Source organism: Lytechinus variegatus, chromosome 3 (assembly GCF_018143015.1).
Source record: "Lytechinus variegatus isolate NC3 chromosome 3, Lvar_3.0, whole genome shotgun sequence".
Classification (NCBI taxonomy): domain Eukaryota; kingdom Metazoa; phylum Echinodermata; class Echinoidea; order Temnopleuroida; family Toxopneustidae; genus Lytechinus; species Lytechinus variegatus.
This window is the reverse complement of record NC_054742.1, coordinates 32,246,251-32,270,012: the sequence shown is the minus strand read 5'-3', so window position 1 is coordinate 32,270,012 and position 23,762 is coordinate 32,246,251. Positions and strand designations below refer to the sequence as shown.

The 23,762-nt window shown below is 35.6% G+C and overlaps 1 protein-coding gene across 2 annotated transcripts; it reads right to left on the bottom strand.

The window, feature by feature from the left end:
- Window positions 1-472: 472 nt before the first annotated feature.
- On the bottom strand, window positions 473-23,414 carry LOC121410787 (RUN domain-containing protein 3B-like). 2 transcript variants are annotated; one of them, XM_041603099.1, is made up of 12 exons: window positions 23,236-23,414; window positions 15,312-15,427; window positions 14,002-14,135; window positions 13,244-13,329; window positions 12,740-12,829; window positions 11,595-11,675; window positions 9,589-9,727; window positions 7,663-7,766; window positions 6,544-6,708; window positions 4,941-5,136; window positions 2,702-2,779; window positions 473-2,378 (listed from the first exon to the last, which is right to left on the bottom strand). In XM_041603099.1, the coding sequence occupies exons 1-12, from the start codon at window positions 23,316-23,318 to the stop codon at window positions 2,307-2,309; spliced, it is 1,344 nt and encodes a 447-aa protein (XP_041459033.1). In that variant the 5' UTR covers window positions 23,319-23,414; the 3' UTR covers window positions 473-2,306. The 2 variants fall into 2 exon arrangements, with proteins under 2 accessions (XP_041459033.1, XP_041459034.1); XM_041603100.1 differs by lacking the exon at window positions 15,312-15,427.
- Between the last annotated feature and the right edge of the window lie 348 nt (window positions 23,415-23,762).

The following is a 23,762-nucleotide window of genomic DNA, read 5'->3' as shown; positions in this document are numbered from 1 at the left end:
AAAAGTTCTTGGACACTTATAAAAGTTAAAATATTCCATATAGATATTTGATTAAAGGCAAATTATTGTATGTCAACATGACCAGACAAAATTTGTTTTCCAGTATGACATAACATTTTCATATGAACAGTCTTGCATGGGTAGTTACCGGTAAATGCTTTAAACAATAGCAATGTCAGTAAAAGAAAATTGCAAGAAATGGATCAGTCAGCGCATGGCTGGTTACAGGCATTTCAAATGATAAATAATGCATGTTGAAATTACTGAAAATAGGCCTACAGGATGGTCATGATCATTAGCATTTGAATGGTCCATTTCTTGCAATTTTTTTTTACTGACATTGCTAGTGATCTAGCATTTAACCACTCATGCATGACTGTTCACATGAAAATGTCATGTCATACTGGAAGAGGAATGTCTGGTCCTGTTGACATACAATAATTTGCCTTTAATCAAATATCTATATGGAATATTTTAACTTTTTTAAGTGTCCAAGAACTTTTTTTGCTGAGTGTATATATATGCAAAATGGCACGTGTTCGCGTCATCTCAAGAACCCACTGGCGGATTCTCACCAATCTTGGTTTATGTATGTATCTTGAGAAACCAATGAACTGTGAAGATTTGGGGGTCGTGAGGTCAAATTTAACAGAGCTCATTATAAATGCGAAAATGGCTCGTGATCCCATCATCTCAAGAACCCATTGGCAGATTCTCACCAAACTTGGCATGTGTATGTAACTTGAGGAGCCAATGAACTGATTAATATGCATTAAGAGCCGACTGATTCTCAACAATCTTTGTCTATGTATGTAACTTGAGGAGCCAATTAAGTCAATAGATTTAGGGCCATGAGGTCATTGGTCACAGGGCTCAAAAGACTGTAAGACATTATTCTCATTACCGTCCTCATATTAATTTACTGGAAAGTAGTTTAATGCGTAATGAGAACGGTCGAAGCGGTCTTGGAAGCAATCCTCCAAACCGGTTCAGAAAACTGCCGCGCGATGTAGTTTTAAAGATCGCTTTGCCTCGTTAAACTGGTTTTAGCATAAGTGAGGACACAACCGTTCTTTTGGAAGCGATCTTCACACATTTCAAGCGCGCTACTCCACACACTTTAAGTGGAATGCCTACGCTGCGGTTTCAAATTTTGCATGAAACATGTTACCCCATTGAGAGACTTCCAATAGCAACAGGACTGCTTTACATGAAGTGGTTTTGAAAACCACTTTCAAGTGATCAAATGGGAACGCTAGCAAAGCGATCTTCCAGACTGGTTTCCTGAACCGATTTCCAGTAAACCAGTTTTAGAAAGTATAATGAGAACAATGTCTAAGACCTTGTTATTGGCTCATAATAAAATAGCTCTGTGATTTTTCAATATCAGGTGGACCACCTTTTTAGAGTATAGAGAATCAATTCAGAACATGTTAATTAAAATTAGGCTTAATATAAAAATTGAGTGATGGCTAAGGCATATTCTCTACTGCACGCAGTCAAAGATCCATCTAGTTTGTTGTTGTTTTAATTACAGAGAGAGAATACTCTAGATGGACACAGGAAGAGGCAACTTTGGTGAAGTAACACTTTACTTGCTATTTTGATGGTGAAGGAGAAAAAACCTCCCAGGTAAATATACTTTATAGTATTTCAATGACTCAGGTGCGCCGAAGGGGGGAGGGGGTGGTTGCCACCAAACGATATTTGTTTTTCTACCCAATAATATTCTGCGAATGTTAGATATTTAGTTATTTCCTTCCTTAATTAGCAAAAGAAAACAGTTTCTTTATACTTGAAGTTTCCTGGCTACCGGTACATATTTTAATTACACTTCGCAGATCTGCAAGGCAGTGATGACCCAAGTTGAATCCACAAAGATATAGCTGCTAGGAGGTTTCGGTGGATAAAAACTCTAGAATGTTATGTTGATAAACTTTGAAATGCGGGTGCTGTTTCATCAAGCTATTTGTAATTAATGCACAACTATACAACCAGTGATCTGTCCTTGTTCAAATTAGATATTTTGTTTTCTAGATTTAATTTTTTTAAACAAATACTAAACTCATTTTGAATTGAAATGTGTACACTAATGATTCTATTTCTATGCTTTTTGACAGGAAATCAGTCTACATCTTGAAAAGACAAGACATTATCTTCATGCACTTTCAACTTGTTTCTTAATACTGAGAATTGATTGAATGGGCACAGAAAGTTAATAAATAATCATTTAAGAACAAATTTGCATAAAATAACGATTAGGACCCGATATAGAAACTGTAGTAAATTCAATCTGAAGGATATTACTATGACAGCATTGGACTTGCTTCAGATGCTGATGCAAATGAGACTGCACTAAGAGAATCTGGAGACAGGTTCTGCAATGAAAAAAAAAAGGTTATTGCAAATAATTACATCTATTTGTGACAATTTAAACTGACAAGTTGACATGATCACAAAAATGTTAAAATCAGCAGATTCCTTGTCATGGCTTTTGGGCATAATTTTCTTCAGAAGCCATTCTGGCATTATAGCTTTTTCTGAACACATTTCATGAATATGCATATGCACCTAACAATGCCATCATCACGAATGAAAGCTGAACTGAACAATGCTTTCAAGATTGCTTTCTTTATAGTCTGAAATAATAATAACAATATAGAAATATATATTTTTTTTCATTCAAAGAGGTGTAACTTACCCTTGCTAGATTTACAGGTTGATTTTCTGACATTCCAGAGCTATTTGTTTCATTAGATCTCACACTTATGGCACTTAACTGTAAGGAATAGAAAACCAAAGGATACAAGTGATACAACTAAACATGAAATAGAATAGAGTTCTCATCAATATATGTCTCATAAATTTAAGCAATGACTGATCTACAAGGGAACTGAAAATACAAATATGACTTTTAAAGTGCCAAATCCATTTTGTAGAGTGCTAAAATAAAATACATGTAACTGAATTGAAAGAAAATCTCGCAAATGCTTAAACTGCTGAATATGGAGCAACTCCCAACATGAAAATCGCTCCCGTCCGTGCCCATTCATGCTTGCATAATAGCCAGACAGCCAGGCCAACGTAGCTGCAATTTTTACTTCCATCCATTGTCACTTTCTGACATGTAATCGAGTGGACATTTTAGAATCACAGGCACAGCGCTTCAGAAAATTGTGTATCCAATTCCCAGAGACTCTGATATCCCCGGCTACTTTTTTCCAAACGCTGCATGACACCTGTCTTGCCATAACTTTAATAGTGAAAAATTTGCTTTTTTATTGCTTTTGAAGATATCATTCTAAATTTTGCTAGACAATAAAGTTCGTGAACTTAGAACAATATCACAGATTTTTTCATTTTAGCGTATTTTTTGTCAACCCACTTCGTAAATCCGAACTAAGCCATCAGGTGCTCTCGAAATATAGCATGGATCCCGCAATTTAGGGCGAATTAGAATTTTCAGCCCTGATTTTTGGTAACAGTCAGTGCCCGAGTATACGGCGTTAATGCAGTTTCATATCCGCCTGTGTGGCAGTGATGATTAACTGTGAGCTGTGCTAGTAGCTTCGCTGGCGTAGCCAAACCCAACTTGTGATATAAGTTGATATGTTGACGTTAGCTGTCGATGTCAGGCTGTGGTGCATTCAATATTTCTTAAAAACAATTTTCAAGTGAGTTTTTATTAAATGAGAAATTGAAAATTATGAATAGGATTTCTTTGAGTAAAAATTCTGTTCAAATTTCCTATTTAATTTGATGGAAAAATTGTAAAAGAACCAGTTGATTTAATACAAGAGATGCAAACAATACACATTAGCAACAATTGATTAAATAGTCATTTAACAATTGATAGCGATGCAGAAAAAATAAATATCAATTAAATTAACAATGTTAAGAAAAACATTGAATGAATTTGTAAACAAGCAGGACAAACTGTGATGTTAAACCATGCAATGAATCATGAAGAAATAAAAATGGCTTTCAAAAACTGAAAATGGCTCTGGTAAAATGAAAAATGACTCAATTTTTTCAAAATGGCTCCCTATAGACAGTAATTTCAAGCAGGACACTGAATCACATGCAACTTTGTTAAACAACCACCTGTTCTCCAGAAAGCAAATTTGTCTTTTGAAAAAAAAACTACTACTACCACCACTACTACTACTACTACTACTACTACTACTACCACTACCACTACTAGTACTACTACTACTAGTACTACTACTACTAGTACTACTACTACTACCACTACCACTACTACTACTACTACCACCAACTACTACTACTTACTACTAATACTACTACTACTACAACTACTACTACTAATAAAAATAATACTGCTACTACTACCACTATTACCAAATTTTATATAGTATTGTACAACGCCTACTTAGCTTGTTGTACGCGATCAAATGGGAGGCTGAATGTCACACATTTGTACCGTTGCACGCAAGACGTACCATCCAAAATGTATCATTGCACGGCTTTTATAGGAGGTGATGTCACAATACGATTTCATTGAATAAGGTGACAATGAGCATACAGCCCGCTAGCTAAATGCGCAATGCTGTCCAAGATCATGTGCGCTTATGGGCCCGGCTTGTGGGATTTTGCTTTTCGCTTTCAATATTTTTGCTCCCTTTTCATAGATTACTGGAGGGAAAAACCTGTTTTTTTCTTCATATTTTCGCTAGATTCCGAGGCGTTGTACAACACAAATAGCGAATATTCTTATTCGTGCAATGGTGCGAGATGCCTATTTGCTATTTGTATACCATATCACATGACAAAAGACAAGAAAATGATGCTACTGAGTTCTGTTTGTTGCATTTAGATGAATTCCAAATGAGAGTTTTCAGAGCAGATATATATAATTTCTGTTCCCTACTGATTAAGCATCCTGATATAAAACTGATTTGAAAGTACAATGAACTCACCTGTGAGGTAAAAGACCCTGCCAATGCTACTAGTGAGGGTGTCTCTTCCTTCTCCTTACGAGCAAACCTTGGAATAGAATAGGGGACAGTCCTTGGGTCTCCTGACCCTTCCGTTGCTGATATTCCTGAGCTAGATGATATTGGACTGATTGATCTCTGATGGACAGAAGGAGGACCAAAACTCTGGATGCTTGATCTGTTATTTAAAAATACAGAGGGATAATCAAACATGGATGCATGAGCTCATATACGATCATTATAGCACCTACAGCATACCATTTCCACCACACTGAGATAATTAATTATTATGATACACATGACACCTGCTAGTAATTGTTTTAAAGAATACTTAATGAAAGTTCATGGTTATATTTGTGCACACCCTAGTTTTGCATGTTCTGATTCTAATATATGATGTAACAATGATTTCACAGTTGATCTATTAGCTTTATGAAGTAGCTGATATTTATTTAGCATGTGTTTCTTACTGCATTCTGATATAGTACCAGTCAAAAGTACACCTGTAATAAAAAATGACATTTCACAATCACTTGAAGTTAATCATCAAAGATGTTATACTGCATCTTTTTGGTGTTGAAATTACCTGATTAATATCATTAACATATAAAAATGACTACATTTTACCTAATTAATCTCATGAAAATTCATATTCCATATTAATTTTTTATTTTTCATAAAACACATAAAGCAGTTCCCTCATATGAAATGTTGTTATTCTGTAAGCCTAAGGCACAAACTGAAGTGTTAATATCAATTATCATATCATTGATATAATCATCTCTGCCGACTTGTCTTGAATTTTGAATAGCACTTCCTCCAACTCCCCATGCCAAAACAAAGAAATAAACTGACAAAACAAAGAAATAAACAAACAAAAATCTTGCACTTGTTAACAACCTTCCCTTTCACTAAATCTGTCTTTATGTGTTCATCATTTCTTCATACATTAATGATTACCATATTTTTCCCTGCTTTATAATCTTGAAAAGTCAGGTGCAGTTTATCCAAAGAAACAAAGTTTCATCAGTAAGCTGACTTAGTCTGCTCTACAACATGCATGTAATTGTAATCCATCGTAATCGGTTATAAAATAAGGCAATAAATAATTTCCATTATTTTTTTCTCTTATAAAAAAAAATCACTTTTTACACCGTAATTTTGATATTAATAGATGCCATTGCATGGTCTCTTTTTCCAGACACCCCCCTGCTTGTTGTTTGAAGAAAACTTGTTTTTAAATGCATTAAATCAATCGTAATTGTTATAAAAAAAGGCAATAAATAATGTCCTTTATTCATCATTAATTTGCTCCTCTTTCACTCAACATTTTTTTTTCCTTTTTCATACTTTAACTTTGATATACAATACTGCCATTTCATGGTCTTTTTTCTTTATTCTACAAAAGAGAGATTTATATTCTTTGAAAAATAAAGTTAAAGAATGAAGAAACCATTTTTCAAAATACAAAAATAGTAATACATCTTTTGATCTTTCAATGAATTTTCAGTGAAATTTGCTGACCCAAAATGTTTGCCAATTTCCCGTAGAAAATAACATATCAACCCCCCCAACAACAACTCACTGATCGAGAGGAGAAAGCTGACTTGAAATACTGTCTAACGCAATCTCATCTTGGTCTGTTCTCACTGCACACGTCCTTATTCTATCCTGTAATGGCCACTGACCAGCAATCAAATGTTCTTCTAGTTCACGACGTGATATCAGCTGGGCTTCTTTCAAACTCGCCCTGTATAAGACATTTCAAATGACATTGTCAATGCTCATTCTAATGCTCCTAAATTAAAATAGTTTCCATGTTATTCTCTTGAACACTTGCTGCTACAGGATTTATCATAATATATACCACATCAGGGGGCCATTTCATAAAGCTGTTCATAAGTTAAGAGCGAATTTAAAAGCGACTGGTGAACCCTTCTTACGCGCTTAACCATCGCCAATTCAATATACCATTTACCACAAGAAAGGTTCACCAGTTGTTCTTAAAGTCGCTCTTAACTTACAAACAGCTTTATGAAACACCCACCTGGGATACAGTAAACACATTTGTATCCGCCATGGTTCCCTATTGGTTCCTTCAACAATGAGGCTGGTTTTCAGTTTCGGATAAGGGTGAGGATACCACTGCTACATGATTATTGTTTCAGAATAATGTAATGCCAAAGATTTAAGTTACAGTAAAACTTAGATTAGGTTTTTCCCCCATGGCGATTGTCACATAACACCACAAATCACATCAGGTAAGGACTTCTCCTGTAGATTTTCCAGTCTTTTCTTTGGGTATTTGGCAACGTATGATCTATACAGTTTGAACTTTATGAATCTTTACGTGCTTTGAGGAATGGTTGGTTTAAATCTCCCCTCCTTCCACCAGAACTTGTTCAAAAGATTTTTAAATCTCTCCACTGACTTAGCTTCTACTATTTCTGTAGGCAACCTGCTCCAACCCGAAACTACTCTGGGTATAAAATTTACTTCCAACCGAGTATGTCTTGTGAAAAGCTTGAACTTGTGACCTCTTATTGCTGAATGGATTGCTGGTGTAAAGAATGTGTCACTAGAGATCCCCAAGTTTCCAATTAACAGTTTAAAAAACAGTCTTTGTCTCCCTTTGTCTTCTATAAAACATATGTCCTGACATTCATTCAAAGCTAGAATTACAGTGAGTCATCTAAAAACTCACACTTGTTCTTGTAACTGAATAACCAGGTTCTCCAGTGTTTGTATTTTCTTTCTACTCTCAACCAACTGTTGTTCCTTCTGGTTGGCTGTCTCCTCCATATAATCCTGCAAACAAACCCCAAAATAATAAATCAGATTTTGTGAAATTCATCAATATACAAAGACAATTCTAAAACACCCATTTCCCCTGAAATAAAAGAGTAAAATTAAACCATTCATCATAATAATAGATAATAAATAACTATTATCATTGAACGTATTTTAGCCACAAATTGCTGGGACTATTTGTCGATGAATTTTGAAAATCTGAAATCATGAATTTTAAGTGGTAAACATGAAAATAATTTATTCATATATTCTCTTTATGTAAGTACAATTTTCATCTCATCTTTCTTTTTCATGCTACTGAAAATACAAACAAGCAATTAAACTCTGTTACAATCACATACATACAATATTACATAACACAATAACATACATACAATACAATTTTTAAAATATATTACAAAAATCATTTCACAAATAAAAAAAAGCAATGAAGTTCAATAAAAAAAAAATAAAGGAGGTAAATGAATATTTAATGAGCTATATAACAGAATTATAGAATGAAGAGAGATGTTTGAGTAAACTCTTGTGAGACGCAACTGTTGCTAACATCCCATGACCTTGCTGAATCGTACAGGGGCAAAAAGCAAGTTGATATGATTATGCTGGACTTTAGCAAAGCCTTTGACAAGGTCCACATAACCGCTTCATCCTGAAGTTGAGACATTATGGGATCCAAGATCACAACCTCAAGTGGATACAGAGCGTCTTAACTGATCGTGAGCAGTCGGTAGTTCTTGAAGGCGTAACATCTAAAGCACATATCGTTGCATCGGGCGTCCCCCAGGGGACTGTCCTCGGCCCCACACTCTTTCTGCTGTATGTTAATGATCTTCCCCAACAAGTCTCATCTGCAACCCGGCTCTTTGCCGACGATTGCATGTTGTATCGAGAAATCTCAAGTAGTTCTGATGCTCGGATGTTACAGAAAGATCTTGATGCACTCCAGAAGTGGGAAAACACCTGGCTAATGTCATTCAACCCTGGAAAATGCTTTGTTTTGAGGTTCTGCCCTTCTCGGTCTTCAGTGAACTACAGTTACTACATCCACAACACTTCTCTTCAATTTTGCAAGAGTGGAAAATATCTCGTAATTACCCTATCCAACGACTTCAAATGGTCAACCCATGTCTCAATGATCTGCAAGAAAGCTAACCAATAGCAAGGCTTTGTTAGGCGTAATACAAGGTTTCTGCCCCAATCATTCAGAGAGGCAGCATACAAGTCCCTTATACGCACTCACTTAGAGTACTGCTGCAGTGTTTGGGATCCTTACTCTATCATGGATACACAGAATTTGGAAAGAACCAAGCTGAAGTGGTCTAATCTGTCTTCTCGACACACTGTAAGCAGACTCAGCATGGTGTATAGCATTGTGAATGACATTGCTGCAATTCCCCAAGACAAATTCTTTTCCTTAAGCACCACTGTCACTAGGAATAATCACAACAAGTGCTTTCAGACATATCGTCCAAGAGGCAATATTGACAAATTTGCCTTTGCCCAACGATCTGTACCTGAATGGAATAAACTCCCTCTTCAAATATTTAATACAGTCTCGCTTGACAGCTTCCAAAAGTTTCTGCAAAATCACCTTGAAAATATCCCTCACTCCTCCTCATAACATGCATCCAAGTTTAATCTCATCTTCGAGATAGGCTGCAAAGCCCTTTGAAGATTACAGCAAATGATGATGATGAACTATTTGAAAAAAAAACACTCCTTTATGTTACCTACCAACAATTTTGCTATTTGTAGATTAATAATCTTTAAATTTATCCAAAATTAATACAGACTTTGTGTTCATATTGCAAGCCTTTACCTTTTGAGCTGATGCTACTCTGTATTGATTCTGCAGTTGTGAAAGTTTCTCATTCATAGATGACTCATCTCCCCTTGATGAAAGAGAGGGAGCGAAGAGTTGTTGATCCTTCATCAAAGCTTCTTGGTTATCACCATCACTATTGGAAATTCAACAATCAATTACATCATTATAATTAAGAGATACACAAATATAAGAAAATATTCATTGACTATAGGACAATAACATTTACATTTTGGCCTTTCTTCAGAAAAAAAAACGTCATGGCCAAAATAAGCTCAAGCAGTTGCCTTTCACATAGTGGAACATTTTAGTATGATATGATGAAATTTGATCATAAAGACAAAGAAACAATTATGAAATTTTGTCTACCTTGACCTGGAATTATTGCTCTTGAGAGCATGGAGTCAAACATGACAATGACACACTGCTAGCAGCTCACAGGCGATCCGCAATGTAGGCGGGCAGAACAACTCGTGGCTTTTTTGGCAGTGCTAGCCTCGTGCAATTTCCCACGCACGGGCAAGCACCAGCTTTATGCCGCCCCGGCTATTTAAAATTGAAAGTCATAATACTGTTTTCATATTCCAATAAACTTCTTTTTTTTCTTACAGGAATAGAAAGGAGCATCAATGACAAGAAAGACATCAGAAGATAGATTACAAGAAAGAGGATTTGTCGATATAAGATACCATTGTACATTTTTAATAAACAAGTACTGGTAGAAACTTCATTTGAGGGGGAAACAGCAGAGAAGCGAAATGAGAGAGAGAGCAAGCACAATAATTCAGAGAAAATAAGAGGAGAATAAAGAAAGAGTGAGAGGAAAAGTAGAGGTTGATTCTTTCTTCATCTGGGGGGAATAGACAAGCAAAATGAGAGAGAGCGTGATAATTCAGAGAAAATGAAAGGATAACAGAAAAAGTGAGAGGAATAGAAGAGGGTGATTCTTTCCTTTGAGGGGGTAAATAGACGAGGAGCGAAATGAGAGAGCGATAAAGAAAAGAGAAAGATAGAAAAAGAAGGCAGCTGATTCTTCGCTTTGTTAAGGCCCCCCCAATGTTTTATTTGGAAAGAAAAATATAACATAGAAAAATAACAAATTTACAATAAAAGAGGCAGATTCTTTCTTGGATATGTGGTAGCCCTACAAAGGGCTGATATGATTGAATGGATTTAACAACCTAAAAAAACTCATCGTCATCTGAGTTTTCATTTGGATGTTATAATGCATTTGGCTAAAGAGGGCGTTTATATTTAATAGTTGTAATCCTAATACAACCGCAAACAGCTAGCTGTGTGCGAGCATTTACAGCAGTTATCGGATGGGGATATTAACATTTTTAGCTCAATGTTTCCTCAGAATTTGTTTGCGCCAAGCAAACTGTCCGCAATAATCTTAAAGGTTTTGCAAATTTGAAATTGATATTTCTCACTATGTGTTACAGTTTGGCGCGGCACAATGTGACAAACCAAAGTGCAGCTGCCGAGCTGAAGCTATGCAAGCACTGCCTTATGCATTGGCTGCCTGCTCAGCAAGAGCTTGCAATGGAATATTGCCGCTGATATGATAACGTAACTGCAGATCGAATAGATTGCAATGCCTCGAGATGTAGTAAATATTACTGTATATACCCCACGATGATAATAAATACATAATACAACATAAAAGTCATAAAAAAACTATTTGTTATGTATTACATTGATTTATCAGAATACCGAAATGAAAGGTCCATTCCGACCCAAGCCTATAAATTACCTCAAAGTTACCATAATATTTCCTGCTTATCATCTACATTATATAAAATACACCACTTCCTTATATCCTACTGTAAAATGGATAATGTAAATATGTAAACGGTCACTTCCTCTTTCAAATTCCACACTGAGTTAACCTTTCGTCCCTCTTCACAATGAAAACAAATAAACAGAATAAAATTGCTGTAATATTATTGCTCTAGTGTCCATAATGGAGCTGACTAAGGAGTTTTAAACTGTACTTGTACCTTAGCTGGGTCTTGAGAAACTGTGCATAGTCAATCACACTGGCTACTCCTATTTCCAGCTTCTCTCCCTTCACACAGCAGCTGAAATATCAAATTGAGAATGGCAATGTAACAAAACTAGGTGATGCATAAATGTTTTCAAATATCTACATTTCTTCTTTTTCAGTTTTCAAACCCATTCCCCCAAGAACTGAAATAATCATGTAGAAGGGAATATGATGGGTAAAGATATTAGCAATGCTAATTATACTTCCAACTTTTTAACAGTCATCTTTTGAGGAGGGAAACATATTTTAGATCTTTAAGCAATACAGTATTATAATATAAAGTGGGTAGAGCACCAAGCACAGTAACTCCAAGGCTAGTAATAATCAATTACTGGAATGAGTTAGTCAACACACACACACACGCACACACACACAAACACAAGCAGCAATTGACTTGGAATGTGTTAATTTTTGTACATTTTTTATCTGGCTGGAAGAATGTCCTCAAGCATGTTTGTGTATACAAAAAAAAAGCTTCTCATAATACGAGAAGCACGATAGCTCAGTCGGTAGAGCGGGGGTCTCGGATTCCGGTGACCCAGGTTCGATTCTCACTTGGTGCGCTAGTGCTCATTGGTAAAGCATTCATTCTCATTATCAAGTCCCTCAGAGAGGACCTTCAGCCGTCGGTCCTCTGGTTGCTTGCTATAACCACTCTCTCAAAACCTATCTCTTAAATGAATCAAAATTTTTGTGTTTTACAATACAAGCGTACACATTGTGCCATTATTTTTAATGCATTCGTCCATGCCAATCCTAAGATTTGTTAACCAAAGTGTACTCAATGTTGCATTAATCTGTATTTCTTCTTCGAAGTGATTAAAAACTCCATTGACATTGAAGGTTTTGTAGGATATAACTTATAGTTCTACTGATTGATCCTCATTGTACCTTCACTTGGGATTCATGGAGGAGTTAAACCTTTCTTTAATTTTTCAATCTCACTCAGGGCCCGTGCCATGTCTTCAGAAAAAGAGCCTCTCATGATAATGAATGATGGTGAAGAATGTTCTACGAAATGCACAAATTCAATAAATAAAATTACATCAAATTACTTTACAACTTCTAATTTGATCATGTGATAGTAATAAGACTTACCTGAAGTCTAATGAGTGCAGGGACTCGAGAGATTGAACCAATATCTGAGCCTCTTCACTTCTAAGGAATGCTCCTTCTCTATAAAAAGCTCTGCACATTAAAATGATAGGGGAAAAATGGAATGAATACACCCTCCTCCAAAAGTGACAAAATAGTTTTGATACAAATATCATTCATCATCATTGAACAGTACCCATATGGATTTCTCAAACATGCTTTATTGGACAATTATTTTGTAAAACAACACGTTTACATTGCATCATGAGTTTTCGAGCATTACAGAAAAATAGAATTCAGAAATAAGTTATTGAAGCAAACACAATGAAATAAAACATAAAAATAATCATACATATACATGGAAGAAAAAATAAAAGAATTAATCAACAGATATCCACTGACAAATATGCTAAAATGTTCAGTTTATCTATTCTAATATTTTTTACAGTGTCTTGTGATTGCCAACACACATTGTGACTACACTAACAGAATATTTTGTTATTATACCTTAGTGCTTTGTCATTCTGTAAAGCAATTGCAATGTGATCTCCAAGTTTTTTCTCCATTAGTGCCATCCGCAGCCATGCTCTGCCCTGTATATACAGTTTAATAAAGAAAAAGTTTTGTGAAAGTCATATTTCAGGTATAATCTAAAAAAAAAAACACTTTCATATAATGCAAACATTGAAATATTTGAAGTACATTAAATTTTGTGTGTTTAGTGCTGTGTTGAGCAAGTAGAAACTTTAAAATTCTCAAAATTATTTGCAGTTTCTAAACTAGAGCCATCTGAGCCAGTGGCAACACCAGTGCCACAGAAATCATAATATGCATCAATATGGTTAGGTCGAAGCAGCAGTTGGGCACTGCAGCAGTAACTTCACAAAATTTTATCTTCAATAAATCTAAACTTTTTGTTTATTTGTGAAATCTATATAAGGTAATTATGAAATAACTATTAAAAATACTACATGTATGGCATTCAAAATACTGGAAGTGATTACCATACAATTACAGTAAATTAACGGGACTAAAGTTCCACATCATTCACTAAATGGCTATATCACAGAGTATTATTCTTGCATCAGCAGAATGAGTAACTGAATCATCAGTAAGTCAATAGAAATATTTAATTCATTTCTAGAAATGAATGCAAATTAAAAAGGGGAAATATACTCATACGTGCAATATCTTACTTCATGTGTCTCAAGATAATGTTTAAAAAAAATTGTCAATGTTCTCCAAATACTCAATACAACAATTACCTTTGCCTTTGGTGACCGCACCGACTCCATATGAGCCACATTACCAATGCAACCATCATGTGTATTACCGCAGACAACTCGGATGAAATGCCAAAAGTCACGGGGTTCCTCTAATCCGAACCATGTCACCTGACCTATACGTAAATAACAAAAAAATATGAGATAAACGTATGTCATGAAAATATCATTTTAATAATAATATGTAGGTCATAAGATATAGTAATTGCATGTGTGGTATAATAAATTGTCTTATTTGAAACAGTTTTCTTTTGCCCTAGATTTATTGATGAGTTTACTCAACACCAATGAACAAGATATACCTATTGATGATAATGTAACTATTCATAGTTGCCCCACAAAAGGGGATGAAAACGCATTATGATTTCATCTGAAGGTGTCAAACTTCAGCATTGTCATAATTTGTAACCATGCCAATTATGACAAGTAGAAAGTTGTTGAGAGATTTAAAAAGCATAGGGCACTAAACCACAGTCTCTAATGAAATAGCTAGTATTTCACCTATAGCAATCCAGGCCATAGAATCCTGATTCGCACCGATTTAAAACGCATAGCCGGGGGGGGGGGGCAATTGGATTATGATTGGACGGGGGTGTGAGGCTCAGGGCTTGAAACCCTTACCAGTTGCTAAGGGTCATTTGACTGTGAACAGGTACCAGTGTCCAGGGATTTTTCTAAAAATACGGACCCATGCTGCAAATTATTTTACCCATCACAGTTCTGAACCACAAGACTACATGATATGAATATTCATGGAACTGCGGTGGGAAAAATAATTTTGCGTCCCGGATTTTGCTGGGGATTCTTATAAGTATTTTTTCTTTCAGAAACAGACCTATACCTAAGGATTTAATGACCCATTGAATCGGCTTATCCCTGTATGCGATATATATGCAAGTACCCCCCCCTCCCCCGGACGAAGAGACTATAACTGACAATCTCTGCGAACCTTTAATAGACAATGCAATATTTCAAGAATGAATAATATCTTTGTGTTCAAGAGTAACTTGTTTGCTAGTGCTTGATTCTCTGTACAATTCTTTTTGCAATTCCAAAAAGTTAAACTGAAATGAACCATATTATGTATTGTGAGGAGGTATCACAATTAAGTTCTCTTTACAATTGATTAAAGAAAATTTTTTTTATTTTAATCTCATGCTAACTTTACATAAGGAGCAGGATTTTATAGACATCGGGAGAAAAGATTACTTGGTACAGTTTAAGACAGAGGGTTTGGATTTTCAATAACAACCATTATGATTGAAAATAGGTAGAGATAGAAAGGAAATTACCTTTAAGTCTGTGACTAAGTATGTGCTCCATGATAGTAGCAAAATTCTTGAACTCAGGACAGGAGTCATCCGTTGCCTGGTATTGCGACTGAGCAATTAGTGCTTTTATTGACAACCTACATGTATTAACAGAATTATGAAGAAGAAGATGAAAAAGTGATTTGGGTAGAGGATTCTCCCTTATTACCCAAAGTGGTTTCATCAAAATACCTACATGTAGCCTGAAATGAGAGGGAACTACCTTTCCAACCCCACCCCCCCCCCATTCTCTAACCCAGTGACAATCCTCTCTGCACACTTCGGATTGAGTGTGCTGAGAGGAGTCAGTCAGAGGAGTCAATCCCTCCATGTTAGCTTTGGGAAATGTGCTGAGTGCATGGTTCCCACAGAAATTTGAAAACAGAATTCCATGACTTTTCCATGACTAAATTGCTGCTTTCCATGACTTGCTTTCTGGCACGGTTTCCAAAATCAGACACATTATGATGGCCTCCGTAACCTCCCCTCACAGCCATCCATTCCAACCACTACCTTACTCATGACATGTACAACTACATGTATTATCATTGGTATATGGTCTGTTTCTGACCAGGGTACAGTACCATTTTCGTTTCACCAACATCAGGATTCAAATTGTCTTGAAAACAAACTCATGTTATTTCTTGAACTGACAGATTTCCATGAACTATTTCCAAATTTTCAGAGCCGCATATTGCAATGTTCTTTGGGCTACATCTAAAGAGTCAACTACCAATATATTTCTCCTGCAAAAGAAAGCAGTTCGCATATGTACTGGGTCTGGTTACAGAGACCAAACAAATCCCTTATTTGTAAAGCTGAAGTGCTTGAAGGTAGAAGATATAATTTTTTTGCGAACTGCCTTATTTATGTTTCGTTTTAATGCCAATATGCTGCCTGACTAATTTTCTTCAATGTTTCAGCCTAACAGCACTGTCCATTCATATAGCACAAGACAGTCATGGAACATACAGTGTACATTTCTCCCTGCACCGCATTAGCTCATAAATCAATCAGACACCATGGTTCAGATGTTTGGAATTCTCTTCCACATAATATCCAAAATTTGAAAACCTCACATTCTTTTCAATTGGCTGTAAAGCACAATCTCCTTTCAAAATTACAGAATCTGTAAAGTGCTAGTAACGTATACATGTCAGTATCCAGTAATTTTGTTTTCTTTCTTTCTTTTCTTCATAACTGAAGATTAAGAATTTAACTTTGTTGCATTACTATACCATCATAACAATTTGAAACTTAATTGTCATATCTCGGCAGTCTATCAATTTTATAATTGTTCTCTTTCTTTCCTCTCTTCCTTATTCTTACATTTTTATTTGTTTTCTTGGATGAAAAACCAGTTTAAAGGTGCTTCAACCACTCAAGCTTTTAGCTTATGTTGCAACACCTTTGTATGTTCACTACTTACTTGTGTTTCACATATATATTTATATATTATCTGTGTATTCTTTTACATTGTACATTGTGAGCATGCATAAATAAATAAATAAAAGTAGCCAATCAAAATTAGGTATTAAGGTGACGTTATATCGGCTTTGAATTATGTTCAGTCGATTCTACGCTCAAAACATCACCCATAATCAACATGTGAAAGTAAAAATATAACACGGAATATAATTTTTGCCCACTGAGCGTCGGGGGGGGGGGGGGGAATTTTTCAATGTTAATCCCCTAATGGCAGCTGCACGATCGCGAGCCGTCTGTGTACGAGAAATTTTTAAAAATTTATGAATTTAAAAACTCCTCGAAACAGACGGCTGCCAGCTGCAACCATTCTGTCTGTGGGGAATCTACAGGTAGGACTATGGTGTGCAAATGCAGTACACAGCATACACTTGAAAAAAAATCATTAAAATATCACATTTTTGACCTAAAATACTAATTTTCATACAGTCGCAATCTATTTTTCATTAGTAACTTGGGAATAATTTTTTTTTCACCAAAGCGCTCAAAAACTTGAATTTTTGGCATATTTTGTGTACACCCTCTATTGGTGGAAAGTAATATAGCAAGAAAATTGTCTTTTTTCATTCTCTATTTTCAATTGAGAAAAAATAAATTATAAGTATCACATTCACTTAAGAGCCCAGTATGATGATTAGCTGTATTGGAAACTGACAGTGCCAAAAAATCAAGCATTTGCCCCAAAGAAAAAGAAAAAATAAGCCAAGCAATGCCAACCTTATTTTGCCACACATGGAGTAGTAACTAACAGAAAACAAGGATATACCTAGTCTTGAGGACTCCGTGATGATATTTAAAAATATTTTTACATATATATAGTGAGTGATTGTATTACCGACCGGCCTTGTATTCAATACAGAACGTGCGCATCATACGCATCAGAAAATAATTTCATATGCTCAAAATTTTGCAACATCCTTCTAAAGAGAACTTGAATAGAAAGATGATGAGAAATAGTCAAAAACAAATTTTCAAAGTCTTAATACTCTAAAAATAATAAAATATGGTCAAAATAGCTCATCAGTGATTTTGTTGTTTTCTCAACTTTTCTCATGGAAAACACACGTTCGGTAATACAATACCTTTTTCAAGTGACCAAAATATTTCACATGCGAAGAGGGGTCTGATTGGAAGCTAATATCATAACAAGTGGAATGCCTCTGGCCGTCTCACCTGCATCACGCGGTTCAATATAGCAGCAGTGCTGACTTTGAATACTACTCTAATTCGCACAAGATGTTCAGTGATACATGGTTACTCTTATGTCCACTTTTTATGAACGAGACCAATAAACTTACAGAGATATGATGGTTATTCAACAAAAAACCCCAACATGGCCAAAGTTCATTGACCATACATGACCTTTGACCTTGATCATGTGACCTGAAACTCGCACAGGATGTTCAGTGATACTTGATTACTCTTATGTACAAGTTTCATGAATAAAATCCATTAACTTTCATAGTTTTGATGGTAATTCAACAGATAAACCCAATTCGGCCAAAGTTCATTGACCTTTGACCTTGGTCATGTGACCTGAAACGCACACAGGATGTTCAGTGATATTTGATTACTCATATGTCCAAGTTTAATGAACTAGACTAATAAACTTTCAAAGTTATGATGGTAATTCAACAGATACCCCCGATTCGGCCAAAGTTCATTGACCCTAAATGACCTTTGACCTTAATCATGAGACCTGAAACTTGCACAAAATATTCAGTGATGCTTGATTACTATTATGTCCAAGTTTCATGAATCATATCCATAAACATTCAAAGTTATGATGGGAATTCAACAGATATCCCCAATTCGGCCAAAGTTCATTGACCCTAAATGACCTTTGACCTTGGTCATGTGACGTGAAACTCATGCAGGATATTCAGTGATACTTGATTAACCTTATGTCCAAGTTTCATGAACTAGGTCCATATATTTTCCAAGTTATGATGACATTTCAAAAACTTAACCTCAGGTTAAGATTTCGATGTTGATTCCTCCAACATGGTCTAAGTTCATTGACCCTAAATGACCTTTGACCTTGGTCATGTGACATGAAACTTTAATAGGATGTTCAGTAATACTTGATTAACCTTATGGCCAAGTTTCATGAACTAGGTCCATATACTTTCTAAGTTATGATGTCATTTCAAAAACTTAACCTCAGGTTAAGATTTGATGTTGACGCCGCCGTCGCCGCCGTCGGAAAAGCGGCGCCTATAGTCTCACTCTGCTTCGCAGGTGAGACAAAAAGGAAAAACAATTTCAGCAAATTTTTTACATATTTATATTTTTAGGTAATTGTGTATTTATGGTGAGAGTTTGGTGAATTTTATGAGAATAATGTGTTTGATATGATTGAATTCATGAAACGTGTTCGGTTATACGATCCACTACCATACGTTTTCATCACGTAGCCTTAAAAACCTTCCCATAGACACATAAGCGAGACCTATACACCAGGATGGATTTCCCCAGGAAATTTGAAACTTGATTATACTTATTATAATAATTATTATTTATAATCCTGTATTAAATTTTATCATTTGTTAAATAATATTTATCTATAAATTGTTCTTCGAACGGCATTTTGTAACATCACTAATCGAAGGCACATCATAACGAAGCGGTTCAAGCCTATTGCATTTGCTTTGTTTACAAATGGATTGAGGGGTCGGTCTGGTAAGAAGCCTCAAATTTTTCATCTTTTTACTAACATACTTTTTTACGCAGTAGGCGTATGAAGGTTCATAGAAATAAAATAAATAGATACAAATTGATTTCACCCTTAACTATGGATTTCCTAGGGAAATCCATCCGGGTGTATACATGTAGGTCTCGCTTATGGGAAGGTTTTCCACTCAAGGCTCTGTGATGAAAAAATATATGTTAACTTATTTTAAAATATCATCACGGAGTCCTCAAGGCTACATGTAGGTTATACCATAACCTTGTTCATTATATACTAATAGTATATAACTAGTCACTCAAGGATTCATTACCATCCCACTCATTCTATGAACAAGGTTATGATATAACCTTGTTCTATGTTACTACTCCCTGTGTGGTGAAATAAGGTTGGCAATGTTTTGATTATTTTCCCTTTTTCTTTGGGACAAATGCTTGATTTTTTGACAATGTCAGTTTCCATTACAGCTATTCATCATATTACTTGGCTCTTAAGTAAATTTGATTCTTTAAATTATTTTTTCTTAATCAAAAATAGAGATTGAAAAATGACAATTGTCTTGCCATATTACTTTCCACCAATAGAGGGCGTACGCAAAAATTTGCCTAAAATTCAAATTTTCGAGTGCTCTGGTGAAAACAAAAATGACTTCCATGGTTCAGAAAATACCAGAAACATTCTAAGAGTTTGGGAAAATATACCAAGAATCAGTGGAATATTTTCCCAAACTCTTAAAGGGATGGTCCGGGCTGAAAATATTTATATCTTAATACATAGAGTAGAATTCACTGAGCAACATGCCGAAAATTTCATCAAAATCGGATAACAAATGATAAAGTTATTGAAGTTTAAAGTTTAGCAATACTTTGTGAAAACAGTCGTCATGAATATTCATTAGATGGGCTGATGTCACATCTCCACTTTCCGTTTTCTTCTGTTATTACATAAAAACATAATTTTTTCATTATTTCATACTTGTGGGAATAATATGTCTCCTTGTAATGAAATAAGTTGCAGAAATAAATATCTAATGCACTAAATCAGTTGCCAATCCAATTTTTCTAGTTCTTGGAGGAAAACATTTGAATAAACCTAATTTCATATAATAAAATACAAAAGAAGTGGAGATGTGACATCATCAGCCCACCTAATGAATATTCATGACGACTGTTTTCACAAAATATTGTTAAACTTTAAAATTCAATAACTTTGTTATTTGTTATCTGATTTTGATGAAATTTTCGGCATTTTGCTCAGTGAATTCTACTCTATTTATTAAGCTATACAAACTTTCAGCCTGGACCATCCCTTTAATATTTCTGGTATTTTCTGAGACATCCAATTATAATATAAATATTTATGCTGTTTGGCCTGCGACCAATCACATGCAATGTTTTGAAATCGGCTGTGAATAACTTTCATACTGGCCCAAAATCACCAATTTTGAGGATAACCGGAGGATGGACACAGAGTGAAATAAGAGTGAAGAGTAAGAAATTAAGCTATTTTTCTTCCTCGTTTTATTTTTTTTCTTTAATTTTTACAATAAACCGCTTTTATATCCCACCATATCTAGACTCCATGATGTCTTAAAAAAATATGACATATACTTCTTCATCATGGAGCCTTGAATCCCCGCCCATATAGCCTTAAGAGAACCAAATAAATACAGATGGATTCCCCTTGGAAATCTATCTTTTTATTAAAAATCACGTAATTGGTCGTGATTTTATTTAACTCTACACCTAATGCGTAGGAAGGTTTATAAAAAAAGGTGAAAAATAAAGGATTCTTACCAGACCGATGTCACGTAGACCCCTCGATCCACATGTAATACCGATGTAAACAAACGCAAATACAATGGCGTCGACCCTTGAACAGCTTATGTATTATGTACTTCCGACACGCAATGCCTTTTTGAAGAACAATTTATAGATAAAAATATTATTTCACAAATATTAGAATTTCTTACGTAATTATAAATAATTGATTTAATACTAATTATTCATAATCACGTAATATATTTTATTTTTTGTAAAATAATAATTTTTATCTATAAATTAATCTTCAGAACGGCATCGCTAACTGGAAGTACGTAATACATAAGCGGTTCAAGGGTCGACGCCATTGTATTTGCGTTGTTTACATTGGTATTACATGTGGATCGAGGGGTCTACGTGACATGGGTCTGGTAAGAATCCTTTATTTTTCACCTTTTTTCCCCATTTTTCAAAACTTCCTACACATTAGGTGTAGAGTTAAATAAAATCACGACCAATTACGTGATTTTCAATAAAAAAGATGGATTTTCAAGGGGAATCCATCTGTATTTATTTGGTTCTCTTAAGGCTATATGGGCGGGGATTTCAAGACTCCATGATGAAGAAGTATATTTGAATTTTTTTTTAAGACATCATCATGGAGTCCTCGCCTTTGTCACTCGGAATATCCAATCGAGTTCACCGTCCTGAAGTTCGGGTAGGTGGAGAGTAGTGCTGCGGTAGTGAAGTGGAGCCTACACAAACTTCGCCCGAGGTAGCATACTAGTAGGATGGGGGGTCGGGTGTCCGGACACTTTATCTTTTTGAAGCCTTCTTTTTTTTTTCTTTGGATTACACTAAAAATATGAATTAAATGGAAGTAATCATCTTCTATTTTGTTTTCTATAATATTTGCTAACATTTTGTACTAAATATTGATGAAACTTCGCTTGTAAATATTTCCAAATGACTTTCTAAAATTGATCGTCCGGATCCACGACCTGTCCGGACACACAACAACCGGGTATACTACTATGCAGAGAACAGGTAAGGCCCTAGGCTACAGTAAGTTGGTAATATATCATAGAATAACTATTCAGTGAAAGATGAACATGATGAAATGAATGATTCATTCAACTCGGCTATGCCTTGGATCATTTCATCTTTCACATCATGAAGTATTCAATCAATTGCACTCATAAACATTCATTATTTGTATGGTATGGTAGGGGATCCTAAAGCTGCGCAGGTCCAGCTACGCATCACTCATCGCGCATGCAGTTTTTAAGGCAAATGCACACTCTGTGTGTGGAACTGTGACTGCAGAGTGATGAACGATTTCTATTCGGTTTTTTTTTCTACAGAGGCTACAGTAAATCTCTAGGGCCTAATTGCAGAGAAAACCAACAACTGTTAGGAATTTTTGAGAAATATTCGCTTTAATTTCATCTTATCCTACAATAATTTGAATATATTTTAGAAATTAAGGCACAGGAAATACAATTTACTTGCATGATAAATCGAGTGCGTAGCCGTTTAGGACCCCTTCTACATCAGGGCGAAATCAAGAGGTGTTCAGAAAACACAGCGGGATTTTCGTAATTAGGCCTAGAGCCTAGACTAGAGGCTATATCTAGTGAGTTCTGTGATATTTTCTACTTTGTTAATGATCTTTAGAATGTTTGCCACAAATTAGTGAAATATAATTTGTTGAAATATTAAAATTGGGACAGTTTTTATTGTTTGAAAACAAAGTGCGTAGCTTTAGGTCCCCCATCATATAAATAGAACTACCGTACTACTAGTGCACTTTCGCACCCCCCGAATAAATAAATCAATTTCATAGCTATCTCCCGCCGCAGCTGGCGGGGGGAAAGCCGGGGAAGCTGTGCTTTCCTTCGTTGGACACGACGGGTGCGGAAATGCACTAGCAACGACTAGAGGGTTTTTAGCGAGGCTCCATTAATATTACCGGCAAACACAAAGTAGATTCTGTCGATGGACTGACATCTGCCGTTTGATTTCATCCATTCTTTTACTGGTTGATATGCTCATACTGGAATTGTAGATTTATAAAAACAAGCTCATTCCAGTCGACAACGACCGTCGTCTTCTCGCGTCGATACGTGCTCTTGATCTTTTATACGGCCGGTATATCTATATATACCGTACGCGGTATAGGTACCGAGCGCGAGCCGTACTAGTCTGCAGGCACAGACCCTGGTACTGGTTGAAACTTTGATCCGAGATGACAACAACCTTTCGTTTTCCGGAAAATCCGATTGTAAACTGCGCACGAGCAGAAAAAAGGGTCACTTGAGATAAACCATGAAGGTGGCTTTCATAGGCATTTCCCGAGGCATTTGTGATTTGATGATTGTATTCCGTAATCACTGGTATATGACAGTAGCCTAAACAATAGTCTAATGTGCCAAAGGCAGACAATAAAACAGATTTCCAAACTTTATCCCTGATGTACTCTAGTCACCTGGTCTATAC